The sequence below is a fragment of the Musa acuminata genome, chromosome BXJ2-10, assembly GCF_036884655.1.
Source record: "Musa acuminata AAA Group cultivar baxijiao chromosome BXJ2-10, Cavendish_Baxijiao_AAA, whole genome shotgun sequence".
NCBI lineage: Eukaryota > Viridiplantae > Streptophyta > Magnoliopsida > Zingiberales > Musaceae > Musa > Musa acuminata.
In genome coordinates this window covers 34,561,739-34,577,823 of record NC_088347.1, presented here as the reverse complement: position 1 = coordinate 34,577,823, position 16,085 = coordinate 34,561,739, and the positions used below count along the sequence as shown (strand labels likewise).

The 16,085-nt window shown below is 40.4% G+C and overlaps 2 protein-coding genes and 1 pseudogene across 2 annotated transcripts; 1 reads left to right on the top strand and 2 right to left on the bottom strand.

The window, feature by feature from the left end:
• Positions 1-992: 992 nt before the first annotated feature.
• Positions 993-4,655, bottom strand: LOC135580795 (uncharacterized; annotated as a pseudogene).
• A 229-nt stretch (positions 4,656-4,884) lies between these two features.
• On the top strand, positions 4,885-10,922 carry LOC135625351 (DEAD-box ATP-dependent RNA helicase 31-like). The gene is made up of 10 exons (XM_065130050.1): positions 4,885-5,986; positions 6,569-6,675; positions 7,393-7,448; positions 7,566-7,790; positions 7,871-8,077; positions 8,153-8,239; positions 8,312-8,407; positions 8,495-8,710; positions 9,276-9,458; positions 10,433-10,922. Exons 1-10 carry the CDS (start codon positions 5,034-5,036, stop codon positions 10,658-10,660), a joined length of 2,358 nt encoding a protein of 785 aa, XP_064986122.1. The 5' UTR covers positions 4,885-5,033; the 3' UTR covers positions 10,661-10,922.
• Positions 10,923-14,096: 3,174 nt separating this feature from the next.
• LOC135624202 (ethylene-responsive transcription factor CRF2-like) lies at positions 14,097-15,957 on the bottom strand. Its single transcript, XM_065127610.1, has one exon. The coding sequence runs from the start codon at positions 15,626-15,628 to the stop codon at positions 14,624-14,626; it is 1,005 nt and encodes a 334-aa protein (XP_064983682.1). The 5' UTR covers positions 15,629-15,957; the 3' UTR covers positions 14,097-14,623.
• Between the last annotated feature and the right edge of the window lie 128 nt (positions 15,958-16,085).

The window sequence follows — 16,085 nt, the reverse complement described above, 5'->3', positions numbered from 1 at the left end:
TTGGACGCGGTCGTGTCGGAAAATTAAAACCACAGCACGAGTGGCCGCTGTTACAACTTACGTCACGGGCCCACAGTAGTCTGAATTAGTTTACCACATGTGCTTCACTGATTCGAAGGTAAAGCACGCTGATTACTCCGTAATTCTAATGATTTTATTAGTTAATATAGATTTTTATTGGGTAGAAATTAGGGCCAAGGCATTCTATAATAAATGTTTGAGATGGATTTTTTTTTGTGTTATAAGAATAACAATGGATTATTAGTAAATATTCTCTAAATTTATACAATTGCAAAGAACATTTGTATCATTTTGATTTGATAATGATATGTACATTGAAACAATTATCATCGTGATTTAGAGACGAAATTAACTTTGTTAAGACATAATAGTGCTTGTCATCACATGTTAGTATCTTATAGACTAATTATAAATTATTATTATTATTATAATTAATTATCTTTAATATTTCAATCTATGCACTTTACAAAGTTACAATGAATCACTTTACCTTAAAAAAAAATAAAATATTTAATTTTATTTCTCTTCATGTCATCGATTTTATTGATAAAAATATCGTAATATTAACTTTATCTCACTTCAATTTACTACTAAACACATACAATATTTTCATCGACAAAATCGACAACATAAAAATAAATGAGATTAAATATTTTACCTCTATAAGTATAAAGATCCTAATATAATTTTTAAAAATATAATAAACGAAATACTAAGGATAGCTAATTAGATAAAGTAATATATAATTAGTCTATATCTTATCGACATAAATTTCATAGTGAGATATGCGAGCATAAAAATATTTAATAATATATCAAAATCTCGACCACAGAAAATTTTGTATATAAATACAACAAATAAAGTAGTTCTTAGTGACTCGAAATTTGAATTAATTTATAAGATTATACACTTCCACATAAATTCATCATCTCCTGTAGATTTAGACAAAAGAATATTAAAGAAAATAGATGAATGCAGGAAGAATTGTAACCTTGTTAATTTTCCACTAACTAAATGAAATATCTGATAGAAAAAAAAAAAAAAGGGTAAACAAGGGAAACAATGTAACAAAGAAGTTAAATGGGTCAATTAATGTTGGTTAGGCTGTATGGATACCACATGTCACCATGATAACAATACAACAACATTTGGGCAAAAGCCAATGAAGCAATATATATTACAGATTGATGAGAGATTGGAGCTTCAAGGCATGGGTTATGGTGCTGATACTGTTCTTCCTGCACAATAATGATTAAAAAACGCAGGACAGCTATTAGAGCCGAGAATATGTTGTGTACGAAATAAGATGTAGAGCAGAACAATCAACATGTACTCTTAAGGCTGCACCAGATAACCTTACTTATATCCTATTAAGTCAAGAAAACTAGCCCAGAACTAATGGTGCTAAGTTTCTGAAAGTTCTTTTTCCCATTAATGATGCTTCTATTAGTCATTATGCTCAAAACTATCAATGTAATGTATGAATAAAATTTAAAAACTGAATGAAGATTAAGAAGCAAACAAATAATATACATAAGCCGGGTCGGTGTGAATAGAAATCTATGCAACGGTAGGATAATGTAAGATGCCTGGAGGATACAAATTTGAAGTTGCTAGGTGTGCATTCTGACACCAATGACTTGCTAGATAAGTGTTCTTTGACAACACGATTCCAAACTCCTCAATCTAATTGAAAAGAACAAGAAAAAACACTGATTTTTTCCTTCCCCCTATTATAATATTTCAAGTAATTCAGAAGAGCATTATGAATTTTCCAAAGACCATAATGACAAGTTCTGAAGCTTTCTACAAAAGGTCAAAAGTACACGTCATCTAAGTATATTATGTGGTTCAGAAAGAACACTACAAGTTTTCCCTGGAGCAATAATAATTCAATTGAAATAACAACTTCTAAAGCTTTATAAAAAGGCCAAAAATAAATGGCAGCATTAAGTTTTCACACAGTGGAAGGAGATAGTACCTTAAGAGTCAATTTTTCTTTAAAATTTGCTACTCTTCATGATTGTCATTGCAAACTATCCACTTCTGGGATGTTTTTCTCTCTCCAAATTGCTTGAACTTCATCAGTGCAGAACCTCTGGGTAAACGTTGATTCCTCTAGTGGGGTGGTCATGCCATGTGCAAAAGCAAGGAGACCTGTGTATGCTATCATTGCTCCATTGTCAATACAATATCTATCATCAGTTGCAAACAGCTTGCCCCCTCTCTCTGAGCACATTACTCTCATCAGCTCTTGTAATCGATCATTGCATCCTACGCCACCAACAATTAGAACATCCTTCTTATCACAGTGTGCCATTGCACGTTCAATGATCTCAACAAGCATAGCACAAACTGTTTCCTGGGCACAATCAATCATCTGTTATTCACAGCTTCAAAACAAAAGATCAATTAAATTGCAATTACTTGCAGTTTACATAATCTCAATTCTGCCATCTTTAATTCTTTTTTCCAACAAATTTATGATCAAAATTTTCCCATACAAGAAAGCATAAATGTGTATACATTGGTAAAATAAGCATACTTGCACGGAATAGCAGAGATCTGCCGGTGTGCATTCATTGTTTTTTAGCTTCTCAACAGCAGTTGCTTCTATATAGCTTAAAATGCCACTAAATGAAACATTCATACCCTTGACAACATAAGGAAGATCCATAAACTTCACTCCTTTCTTCACGAGTTGAATTCAACAATAGCCACAATCAAGCAAGTTAAAGAAGGCAGGCTTCCAATGAAGTAAAACATCAAAAGTACTGCAACAAAATAAGTAGGAAGCCATTAGAATTTTACAAACCATACTACAGAATCCCTACCTTAGTAAGGTGAAAATTCATCTCATAATAATGTCAGAAAGCAGCTTAAAATAAAGGATGCAACTGACTTGACTTTTTTTTTTTGCAGATAATTCGAACTTCATAAAGTCGAAGAGTGAAAAAAAAAATTGCCAGGCTACTAACAAACATAGTGCTTCCTATGCCTTGATCCACACTTGAAAATTGTATTAGGCACTAACGAATCCTTTCTCGCTGATTAACAGAAATAACTGGAAATTAGACCTAACATGAATGGACTCAGACATATCAAATTTCTTTCTTTATTCTTTTATTCTCCAAGGAATGTGAAGCATCAATATCTACAACTTCAACATTTTCAAAAATGTCTAAATAATCTTCCAATTCTAATTCTTTTACAAATTCACAAATGATATTGAATCAGCACTACAGTTGTAAGATCATATGTGCACAGAATTATTGCTGATCCTTTCACTCTATAATATGTGACCACTATTTTCAACATTGCAAACTCTAGGTTGCATATGAGATACACATGTATGATCCTTTCACTCTATAATATGTGACCACTATTTCAACATTGCAAACTCTAGGCTGCATTTGAGATACACATGCATGATCCTTTCACTCTATAATATGTGACCACTATTTCAACATTGCAAACTCTAGGCTGCATTTGAGATACACATGTATGACGCATCTTGCATCTGAATTCCTACAAAGACAGGTAACCTGTACCTGTAAACAGGAAAATATGCAACTGTTTGGACAAGATGACCCAAGGGATGGTTCTTGCCATGCTTATTATACATAGTGGTTCATAATATTAGTCATCAGAAAGATATTCCATTAATTTCTTTTGTGTAACTATTTCTTTATCTTTTTGTTGAATACCTTATCAGGATTCCAAAAACACATCTTATGAATAGGAAAAAGAGTGAATATTTGCTTTGCAAAAAATGAACCCAAACTCAACTAACAATATACCTGAATCGAAATAATTTTTAGATTCAATATAAAGCAAGTAAAAAAGTTCAGGTAATGTTCTAAGAAATGGGAGAATAAAGTCCAAAAATGATCTCTTCATGACTCTATTTCTTTTAAAAAATACTTTTAAAGCAGAAATACAAAGAACAGACCTGCTCGATATTATATCCGGGGCTGGGATCATTGGACAGGGTGAAAACCCTCGCAATGCGATCCAGGCAATTACCAACGGCGATGTCTATAGTTCCCCCGAATATCCGGTACTTGCCCTCGCTGTACAATATGACTTTGAGTATTCCCTCCACTGACACAAAGCACGACGGGGTCCTCGGCGCCCGTGACGACCCGGCCCATCTCGATATGGGCAACGCAGTGGTTGACGGCGACGATAGGCTTCTCCCATAGCTGAGAGAGGGCGCGGACGGCGGCGATGGCGGAGACCTGTAGGGGAGCGCCGATGCCGGGGCCCTTGGTGTAGCAAAGGCAGTCTACGTCGGCTGGGGTGATGCCAGCGCCGGAGAGGGCAGAGCGGAGGAGGGGGAGGAGGTGGCGGAGGTGGTGGTGGGCGGTCTCGCGAGGAAGAAAGCCGTGGCCGGACGGCGTAATGTAGGTGTGGCGGGGGTTGGAGAGGATGGTGCCGTCGAGGACGACCAACCCCACCCCGATCTTGTTCGCCGATCCCTCGAACCCCGCGGCAATCAGCGTCTTCTTCGCCGCCATCTCTCAGTCTCTTCTCCACTGCTGTCCCTCCCAAGATTGGCGGAAGACACGAGTTCGTTAGGGCACAACTTTCTGCAAATTGAACCAAACCGATACATTTCACCGTAACGTCGACTCAGGTCCAAAACGGTTATAATACATCGAAACGTCGACAGTTCATATATATGGTCATTCAATCAGTATAACGATCAGATCCATACCGTTCATCATGAAATTAACGTCTGTTATTTGTCTTAGTTATAACGCATGCCATAAACAATTATAACGATTCGTTCAAAACACTGCTATAAATCAACTGACATGTGCCGTTCGCACGTAACCTAAAACCCTTCGTAACCCTCTCTTCGAACTGAGCCCAACTGCTGCCCTATTTGATGACGCTCTTCCTCTTCCTTTGAACTTGTCATCGTTTCTTCGTTGCCGAACACAAAGAGCCGCCACGGTTACGGTTAGGGTTAGGATTAGGGTATTGGTCCTGGATTGCCGGTGGCCATGGTGAGCCGAATCCTCGCCCTCCGCCTACTCCGCGCCGCCGGTGCTATCCGCCCCTCCCGCTCTTTCGTCGGTTCTGCAGCCGCTCTTTTCCGCCTCGAATACCCTTCCTACGTGTCCAGTGATCCCGCGATGGATGATTCCGTCGGTTACCGGTCCTTCTCCAGCCGCCCGGTGAGGCCGAAGGCCGGCGTCGGGTCACGGGGACATCGGGGTGGCGATTTCAAGTCGAGGGGCGCCGTCGGGCAAGCGAAGAGCTTGGTCGAGGACGAAGCAGAGCTTAACGATTGGATCAGTGGTCTGAGGAATGATTCCTTTCGCCTGGGGCTGAGCAGCGACAACGAGGACTCAGTCGCTGATCGATCCATGGGTGATAAAGGAAGGGGTAGAGATGGATACAGCAATAGGTTTAGGTCCAGGAGCGGAAAAGGTGATTCTTTTAGGTCGACAAAGGATAAGGCACCATCAAGGAGGCAGTGGGATGATGATTTTGATGATTTTTCTCGAGCATCCAATCGAGGAAGGTCTCGGAGTTCCAGGAATGCCCCAGCGAAGAAGCAGTTTGAAAGTGATTTGGAGGATGACGAAGAAGATGATGATGAAGAAGTTGCTTTTTCTTCTAAAAATAGGAGGGGGCATCGGAGCCAACAGACAATGCCCTCAACATTTTCGAGAAGAGGAGGAAGAGATAGTGAGTCGAAGTTTAAGAAAACCATAGGTGGGAGAAGGTCAGTTATTTTGGAATCTGAGGGAGAGAAAGTCGAAGAGATTGAGGATGATCATGACCTATCCGCTTCTGACGATGATATTTTTAGCGATGAAGATGAAAAAGAAGTGTCCGCCAAAGATATACTAACGAATTTTGGTTCCCCCAAGCAAGAGCAAGGAGACGATGGACAGCCATTGCCAAAAAAGTCAACAGAGGGAGATAACTCTTACCTGAGCCAGACTAGGTAATTTCTATTCAGAACCTCACATTTTAGGCAGACCAATGGCCAGCTGTTAGCAACTTTCTGCCTTAACAATATCTTTCATGTTATAATTGAGTGTCGATTGTTGGCATCTCCTACAGTTTCTTAAAATGCATTTGAAGGCCACTTAAGAGGGCACAAATCTTACCTACTAAATCAAGCTGATTGATAGCACAAACAAAGTTAACCAATCATAAATTGTTTGAGCATTTATAATGCCGGTTGATGGATTTCATCTTTCCTTTGGGACTTCCCTTTTCAGGAAATCTTTTTAGGAAAGTGTTCTGGTGGTTGCTTCTGTCTTGTCTAGTTAATTAGCTCAAAGACAACTGTTTCGTTTTGTGGGAATATATTAAGTGGAGAAGAATTATTTAGGCATGTTTGCATTGGAGACGTCAATATACACACATATATCATCTGTAATCTTACATATTTTTGTGTGGTGCACAAATGTCCTGTTCTGAAAAATGAAGTGGAGTTTTGGGATGCTGGACGATTTAGTTCATAAATTTCACGCTACTATTATTTTGGATTTAGAATAACTGAACTAATTCTGTATTTTAGATTTGATGAGTGCTCCATCTCACCCTTGACGCTGAGAGGAGTAAAAGCAGCTGGATATGAAAGGATGACACAAGTGCAAGAGGCAACCCTTCCTCTCATCCTCAAAGGTTGGTTGTATCATTACATGTTTTACTTTTATGTTTTAGTTTTGAACACCGAGAAGATAAATGTTGGTGGTGTTTCAATCTAGTCAATGTTTCTTGGTACATGTTGCTTTATGGAACAAACAGAGTTTGGATAGAGTGTTATAAATCTTGGTATCTAACTCTTCATTAGTTGATGAGAAAATGAGTACAGGTTCATTGTTGGGTCCATCACCATGGAATGATCCATTTCGCTATTGGATCCAGTACATTGACCATAATGATGGATAGCATATGCTGTAACACAGGGTTCACGCTGTACCTATGTTAGTCATGTGCCAACAATTTGCTTCAAATTTGTTTACGGAATCCACTATTAGCTGCTGGACTGCAATTTGTTACTTCTGGAATGTGCATGTGTTTGATACTTCTCCAAGAATCAGACTGTGTATTTTATGAGGGCTCTTTTCTTTTTGAAATATAATTTCCACATAAAATTCATAAAACTTGCTTTTTCTCTACATATCCCCAAGTTACCTTTCTCCTTCACATATTAGACACACAGAAATGTATCTGTATCTGTTTTTTTGTGTCCATATCTGTCATTGGTGTGCATTAGTTTCGACACATATCTATAACCAGTGCTGATTCCATGATGTAATTGTCATAGTAGGGTGGCATGGTTACCATGTGTGTTTTATGATTATGACCTGATTCCCAACAATCTGGTTTTATTTACAGGTAAAGATGTTCTTGCAAAAGCAAAGACAGGAACTGGGAAAACCGTGGCATTTTTGGTGAAAACCTCATCTTTCCAACTCTGCTCCATTTTGCAGATTCCTTTCATTTTAAGCATAAGCAAATGGTTGGTACTCTACTGATGTCTATGATAATGAACAAGTGCCTGGTTTCAGCTTCCAGCAATTGAAGTTGTCTCAAAATTACCTCCTGTTGAACGTGATCAAAGAAGACCACCGATCAATGTTCTTGTTGTATGTCCTACTCGTGAGCTTGCAGATCAAGCTGCAGCGGAGGCTAATCAGCTTTTAAAGTATCATCCCTCCATTGGTGTACAAGTTGTTATGGGTGGAACACGATTGGCACTTGAACAGAAAAGGATGCAAACGAACCCATGTCAGGTAAAACATTGATGTTATTTTGGAAAGATGAGTTTTTCTTCACTAGTGAATTTTTATTAATATTTTTCATCAATTTTCAGATTCTTGTAGCAACACCTGGAAGGCTTCGAGATCATATTGAGAATACACCAGGATTTGCTACACGGCTGATGGGTGTTAAGGTCCTTGTGCTTGATGAAGCTGACCGTCTGTTAGATATGGGTTTTCGAAAAGATATTGAGAAGATTGTTGCTGCTGTTCCGAAACAACGCCAGACACTTTTATTTTCTGCCACTGTTCCAGATGAGGTATGCTTACATTCAATGTCATGTGTTCTTGTTATTATATAGCATATTAACTGATTTATCTTTTTAAAAACCCAGGTTCGCCAAATATGTTACATTGCGATGAAAAGAGACCTCGAGTTTGTTAATACTGTTGGAGAGGGGACTGAGGAGACACACTCTCAGGTGCTTCTATCACACTAGTGTAATTCACATAGTCTGGTATTTAGTTCAACTAATGATGGATGTGTGGTTCAGGTTAAACAAATGCATTTAGTTGCACCCCTTGAGAAGCAGTTTTCAATATTGTATAATATTCTGACAGAACATATTTCAGGAAATGTTGACTATAAGGTAGGGGATCTGCTGGACCTTCTTAGCATATCCATTCTTCTTGTATTTTGTCTGTCTTTGTGGTTTATAATAAGGCTAATGCTGCAGGTCATTGTATTTTGTACGACTGCAATGGCGACCAAGCTTGTTGCTGACCTTCTTTCTGAGCTAAAGCTGAACGTTCGAGAAATACATTCTAGAAAGCCACAGAGTTATCGGACGAGAGTTTCTAAAGAGTTTAAGGAGTCAAAGGGTCTTATTCTTGTGAGTTCTGATGTTTCAGCACGAGGAGTTGATTACCCCAATGTCACACTTGTTATACAGGTAAAATTTTAGGCCATTATCTCTTTCATCTTTAAGAACATTTGATCTGTCGATTATTTTGTTATGCCTGTCTTTTATTGAAGATGCTATGAAGCTAAAGACTGATAGGTGTATCCTTTTGAATCAACTTTATGCATTCACTCTTTAGTTGCAGATATATAGTCCACCAGTTCCCCAGGCGCATAAAAAATTAATATAAATTTTGGCATAAATTATTTGTTTTTCACAGCAGAGTAATCCAAATCTATCACAGGAGACATGATACGATGAGACAAGCAACTAAAACATGAAACACATTTGCATTAATTACTGTATTATATGATATATTTGCCTGAATATGATTAATCTAAAGTTCTTGTCTCTGGATAGGCATGCCTATATTGTTGTGATTTATAATAATTGAGATGGTTCATATATTTTTCAAAACCACATGGATAATGAAAATGGGATTTCTTTGATTCAAGTAGTTGTTTCTACCTAAAATTCCTAATTAATAGATGTTGATAATGGGCGATCAGTTTTCTATGAGGAATTTGTTCAAAGCATTTGCTTGTTTGTGCTGCAGTTGGGAGTCCCTGCTGACAGAGAACAATATATACATCGGCTGGGTAGAACTGGTCGGAAAGGCCAGGAAGGAACAGGCATTCTGATGTTAGCACCATGGGAAGATTTCTTTTTAAGTACCATCAAGGACTTGCCAATAACAAAGGCTTCATTACCGACAGTTGACCTAGACACTACAAAGAAGGTATGTACCAATTCTTTTTCTATCATACTTGCATATTTATTGGCTCAGGAACCTTAGTCAATACATGTCTTTTCTGCTTTTTTAAGCTTACCACATTTTGCATAACGTGAAGGTATGTACCAATTCTTTTTCTATCATACTTGCATGTTTATTGGCTCAGGAACCTTAGTCAATACATGTCTTTTCTGCTTTTTTAAGCTTACCACATTTTGCATAACGTTCTTACTATTGTATATCGTCAGTGCTTGTGCATGATTTCATATAAATTGTCATTCCTAGTTTCTCCAATTTTTTATTTCTTAGTATTTTTTATGGATGTAAAATGGTTGTTGATTTATCATTTAGCTCTAATACTTTGTGCAAATTTTGCCGAGGTACACATGTCCATTGGTTCATGTTGATTGAGTTTTTGTGCATATTTCTGTATATTGTTGTTCAATAATGTGTTGTTGCCCATTTAAACTCATCTATTGTGTCTTATCCTGCTTTCTATTTGTCAAGACTTAAAGCTGATTCTGCAAATGAGTCAACTTTCTGATTGACGTGTAGTCCAAACTCACTATATATTTTATTTGAAGTTCTATCTTGTAGTGGATTGTAATTGCTGGGTAAACTCTGTGGTGATAAACAACTGCCTGCTTTAGTTTGTGCTTTGCAAAAAGCTTGAATGAATATGCTTTTGTTATGGGCTAGGACAGTATGAAGTATGAACATCATGGCTTCTTGTTGTGGTCTTCAACTTTCTCTTGGATAGCTAGGAATAGAGGATCTTTCACTTCAAAATCAGAGTTCTGTTGAGCAGTTGTTATGGAGAGGATGGTCATTTTTTATTTTGGAATAGAAGATTATTGACATTAATTTTTGGAGTAAATATCACCTATGTAATCCAACACCAAAATTACTTGTTACATGGTTACACTTTTTTCATATTAAGCCTTGTTTTTAGTATTCAACTCCTTGCTCTGTCCATACAGGTGGAGCGGGCACTGGGTCATGTAGAGCTCAAGAACAAAGAATCAGCATATCAAGCATGGCTTGGATACTACAATTCCAATAAAAATATCGGCCGGGACAAGTATCAGCTTGTCGCGCTTGCTAATGAGTTCAGCCGAAGCATGGGACTCGATAATCCCCCTGCTGTGCCCAAACTTGTACTCAGAAAGATGGGACTGAACAATGTCCCTGGCTTGCGTGCAAAATAGTTTTCTCAGCATGTTGGAGGAGTTAGTCATTTGGTATCTGCCTTTTTTGGAAGATTTAGGACGTGATCCCCCCCAAGCAACAAAATCGAGTTGAGATGTTCATCTCAACCTGGTTCATTGAGGTTTGTCCTGTAACTTTTTTTTTCCCTCAATTTTCTTTTGATCTACTAGAAATGTGTACACATTTATCAAAACCATATGATGGAGGTAAGATTATTCCTAATCATTCTCTTAATGTCAAGTAAGCTTCAGTGTGGTTTTATTGATGGATGTTGACCAGGTATTGGGTGCTGAAGAAGAAAACATGTTTTATACATGCATATACTTTCATACATATATACATACATATACTCGAAGGCATATTCTTTTATTCAAGGAATAAAGCCTATTTGTTACACTATGTGGTAGTTAGGGTTATTGTTTTTTGTACACTGTAAGATGTGATGGGCTATTTAGCTTATCTTCCACATCTGTCATAAGTAGCAGTCTTATAACTACAGAATGGAAGGTGCAGATTTGGAGCATGTTTCCCAGTGATGATGCAAATAGACTAAGTTCTCATGAACTTGATCATCTTGATGAGGGAGACTTAATGCCTCTTAATCTGCTCCTCCATGTTAGTTTATAATTCATGTTCCATGAACTACATCCTCTATAGCTTATCAACCATACAATATTCTGAAAGGAAGAAAAGTCAACTTTTTATTCAATAAATAGAATTGGTTGGACAAACTTAACAATCATGATCATTTTTTTTTTCTCTGACTAGTAAAATGTGTGTGATTGGGTTTGTCATTTAGAAGTAGGTGAAAAATTCCCAAGTTTCATAGTGTAAATCATATGATGGACTAACATCCAATATGAATTAGACCTATGACTAGAGAATTTGGCCCAGAAAATACTTGTTCTTAGGAACTGCAGGTGGATCTATTCCTTGCAAAGTTCAAATGCATATATGAGACCAAACAAAGGCTATTGATGGAAATCATTTACACACCATAATGCAGAGATTAAAAGTTATGTTTGCTTTTTGAAATTGTTTGCTCAATCAATACACATCTTTTTTTCTTTTACACCCTCTGTGGGTACCTTAATCCAGTCACTAAGGAGAAGATACTAGTTTTATTTCACTTTTGAGCTGGCACATTTATGATCTTTCATGTTACTTCAACCAAGTAGTCTTGAGTAAAACAAAATGAACTATTGATTTCCTTAGCACTTTACCTTTCTATCAGTAGCCTCCCATGGAACCACAACAAACAAGGTTTTTTCCCAGCCAATAGACCAGGGGCTCAATCTGGCATTTCTTAGGGGTAATGTGTGCAAGTGATATCTCCCAGTGCCAATCAGCAACACAAGAAAAAGGCCTGCAATTGCTGAGTGTTTCTCCAGTATGTATACTTTTAGCTTGGCTTTATGTGGTTGAAACTGAGCCTGCCATGGATATGGAATGGTGACAGAGATGGATGCATGGTGGAAGGCCCAAGAAAGATGAAACTGTTTGGACCTTTAGAGGCTTCTGCTTTCCTCTGATTGAAGGAAGAAGATGAGGGCAATTCAATCACCAAGGACTGAGTAAAGTCGGTTGCCATGATAGCTAAGACATGGATGGGTAGCAAAAGGAACAAGTTGGGTTCTTACTCCTGTTTTCACTGAACCATTTGCCAATCTTATTATTTAGAACAGATTCCTTTTCACCTTTTTGACACTTGAGTAGGCATTTCAGGAAGGGTATATTCAAAAGTTAGTGGAAGCTTACAACACCCAAGCCACCCTATTAATTAAGTTTATCCCTAATGATGTAATCTAGCTTGAAGAGATCAAATGAACCAATGTCAGTTAGTGGTAAGATAAACTCAAAAGGAGCTTTAATTTGTAGTACTGTTGTACCTATCCTTGTAGCAGCAGCTCAGAGGTGATCCCCTTTGGAATTCCTATTACCATCTTACCATCACACACAGCTACATCTGGTTTCTGCTTAGGATAGAGGAATTTGTCAGTCAAAATCCACATATTGGAATGAAGGACCATGTCCTAAGAGAATGACAAAAAAAGTTAAAAAGGACCACTGGGGGTGACCATGGTCCCCTATCTTCACAAAGCTTTTGTCCTTTTCTTGTCAAGGGGATCAACATTTTCCAAAACAAAGAATGAAGGCTTGATAGATGACTCCAACTGAATCATTGCATAAAGTCTATTTACCTTCTGAAGAAAACATAGCATCTTGAATAAATGCCATGCTTGTCTCAGCAAATTCTATATTAAAATCATACAATCTCTTATAGTGGTGTTCTTAGGTGGATAGTGAGTTGAAAGAAGGAAGCATAATAATTGAAAAGATTGATTGACTTTGGTGACTTATCCTCAATGAGAATGCAGGAAATTATCTGAACAAAGAGACCAGCCAAGCTGTAGGATTTCACAGGACAAGGTCATAATGCAGATGCCCCATTGTTGAAAAGAAGTTCACAATAGCTACAGCATTGTTGATTAATTATTAGAATTCTGCATTAATTTGTGCAGTATAGGAGCTTCTTACCTTGTGTGTCAAATCATTTTCTTGACTGCTATGAGATAGTAGATCATGGGCATGAGAGGATAAGATTGTGTCCTTTTTGTTCAACTTAGAGTAATAATGCATGCTTCAAACACACAGCTTATTAAACTTATCTGCTGAGACCCTACCACACACAACAATGATTTTTCAGCAAATCCAAGCAACCTGGACCAAATAATTCCTTCTGTTTTTGACTGATGAAGCTTAATGGGTACTCTTCCATTGGGTAGCATCACAAAGTTGTATCATTGCATCTTTCAGCATCGTACAGGAATATTTATCCAACCATCTTCAGACAAGCATGATGACTCTTTTACAGAACACCAAACACAACAACAAATCAAATGATTCACAATTAGAGCCTGGGCTGCGAAGCTGTGTGCTCTCTTGTTATTTACCAAGACAAATGCTCTACTGCCAGTGGGAAGAACAGGGGAGACATGATTCGTGTTTGGGGAAGTGCTGCTCTTCCCAGTGGAGCAGCCTCTTGCATCTCTGGGAAGCTTATCATCAATCTTTAATCTCCTCTGGGACTCCAAACATCCAGAAGCAACAGCTGGTAAGAACTTTGCACCTGGTAACCTGAACCAATCAGTGAAATTTGGCATGCATGATGAACCACATTTGGGTAATGATGTTGAAAGTTCTCTCCTTTTTGGATAAGATTCTCTGGAAAGAAATAGAGCCACTATAGTACTGTTCCATCAATAGTATCTCATATGTAAAAGAAAACTTGATGTACCTGATTGGACTTGAATCAGTCAAAATACTCACACAAACTGAAAGCCAAGTAGAGTACTCATGGCTTTTCTTTGGAACCTTCCAAAGCTTTTAGTTTGACTGCCTACAGAACATTTCCCCACATGGGACACTTGGAGATGTACAGAACACTGTGTCTCAACAAGTCATATCAAGAGTTAATCCATGTTCCTTGAGGTTATCAGGAGGAAGGAGGACACTTGGAGCAACTGTGACAACAGAGAGGGCCATGGCCATCAAACGAGCACAGACGGGTCACAGAGGCTATGCTTTGGAAGATAAAAACTACTAAAGGCCATGCATGCTTCCCACCCAATCCATGGGGTGGAGAGTTGAGTCACTTTTGACAGTAAAAGAGAAGAAGTAATCACCACCCAAAGCCAGCCTTTGTCCTCAAAATGACCCCCACCGATATCCCACTTTAACCGCCCCTTTTAAGATGACACCCTCCCCATCTCTTTCTTATACATACCAATAAACAAAACGAAGGAAAAACAATTGCACTCACTGCCTCATTTCCGTTCCGTCGCCGTTAACTGACGTAACCGTCGTCGAGAACATGTATAAATAGGAAAAGGAAAAAGAAGCCGCCTTTTTCGCCGCTCTGGCCGCCACGACGCCTTAACGGGCCGATGACTCGCCCGCGATTAGAGGGCGGGGAGAGGGTCGATCGGGAATAAGTCGCCGATGTCCTCGAAACAGTCATCGCTCTGCCACGTGGATTGGCTTAGGTCGATGTCTCTCCGCGCGCCGATGACGCCGTCGCTCGGCTCAACCGCCAGGAAGCCGATCGGCGCCGAGTAGTCGAAGTAGCCCGGCTCTGAGCCGCGGAGGAAGTCGTCGAAGAGTAGCGGCACCCCCTCGAACGGCATGGAGTCGCCGAGCAGCTCCTCCGGTAAGCATCTCTCGCTGGCGGGTTGAGGCCCCGGCGGTGGTTCCTTGCCGGAGGCGGAGGGCGAGGGAGAGAAGGAAGAGGAGGAAATGGAGGAGGAGAAGGAGGAGGAGGAAGGGAAGCCGCCGAGGACTGAGGTCGGGGAGGAGAGGTTGCGCGACTCGTCGCCGGAGTCGTACCCGCCGCAAATGGAGGAGGAGAGGTTGTTGTCGGAAAGGTTCTTCTTCAGCGGCTGGGCAGGGGTGCGGGAGAAGTTAGTGATGGCGCCGGGGCCGCGGAGCTGGATGGCGGCGGAGTCGTACACCATGGCGGCCTCCTCGGCGGTGTTGAACGTGCCGAGCCACACTCGAACCCGCCGCCACGGGTCGCGGATCTCCGCGGCGTACTTCCCCCACGGCCGCCGTCGAACGCCGCGGAACCGCTTCACGTTCCCGTCCCCGTTCCCATCACCGGCGTCTGTGACAGCGGGCTTCCTCTTCCTCGCGGGAGCGCCCTGCGGCGCCTTGCTGCTCCTGCCGGAGTAGGAGGGGCGGGCCTCGAGCCGTATCTCCTGGACGTAGCGGCGGACTCGGCGGCGGGACCGGCAGGTCAGGTCGTCGTCGCCAGAGGAGTCGGTAGCGTCAAAGTCGTCGCAGAAGATGCGCACGGTGCGGGGCGGCGCGGGGCGTGGCCCTCGCTTCGCCCGCGGCGGCGAGACGGGCTTCTGGGTCACGTCGACGTGCTCCGTGCGCGTGATGGGCACCAAAAGCGTCGTCTCCATCGCTCTCAGCAGCAGCAATAGCTTGCTTCGCTCTGCTCCCCCTCTTCACTTCACTTTATATGCGCAGGTGCTGTGCCTTCACCCTGTTCCACAACCAAAGCCATTAAACCATAAAAATCCAACCTTTTCCACGCCAAAAAAGCAAGGAGAAAAAGTAAAAGCAGAAACATGGAAGAAGATTAAGAAAGAGCCCAAGCAAAACGCACAAATGGGAGACTGCAAAAGGGCGAATCCTCTGATATCCCACTGCCGAGGCGAATAAAGTCGGACCGGATAGCGTCACCACCACCACCAACAACATCAACAGCGCCCAAAAAGTAGATACACTACATCCCGAATCGAGGCCACAAAACTGTAATGCAGTGCAATTTCCACGAAAGCTACGGCCTTTTGGCGACGAACAATAGCGTACTCACGTACACTACTTATACCTCCTACCGATTTCTCCCTTCTCCTC

What these genes read in the sequence shown, in the direction of transcription:
- LOC135625351 (XM_065130050.1), top strand. Translation starts at nt 5,034, where the DNA reads ATGGTGAGCCGAATCCTCGCCCTCCGCCTACTCCGCGCCGCCGGTGCT. An exon ending in CTGCCACTGTTCCAGATGAG is followed by an intron (nt 8,078 to 8,152) that starts GTATGCTTACAT and finishes TTAAAAACCCAG; the next exon opens with GTTCGCCAAATATGTTACAT. An exon ending in CTGAGGAGACACACTCTCAG is followed by an intron (nt 8,240 to 8,311) that starts GTGCTTCTATCA and finishes TGTGTGGTTCAG; the next exon opens with GTTAAACAAATGCATTTAGT.
- LOC135624202 (XM_065127610.1), bottom strand. Translation starts at nt 15,628, where the DNA reads ATGGAGACGACGCTTTTGGTGCCCATCACGCGCACGGAGCACGTCGAC.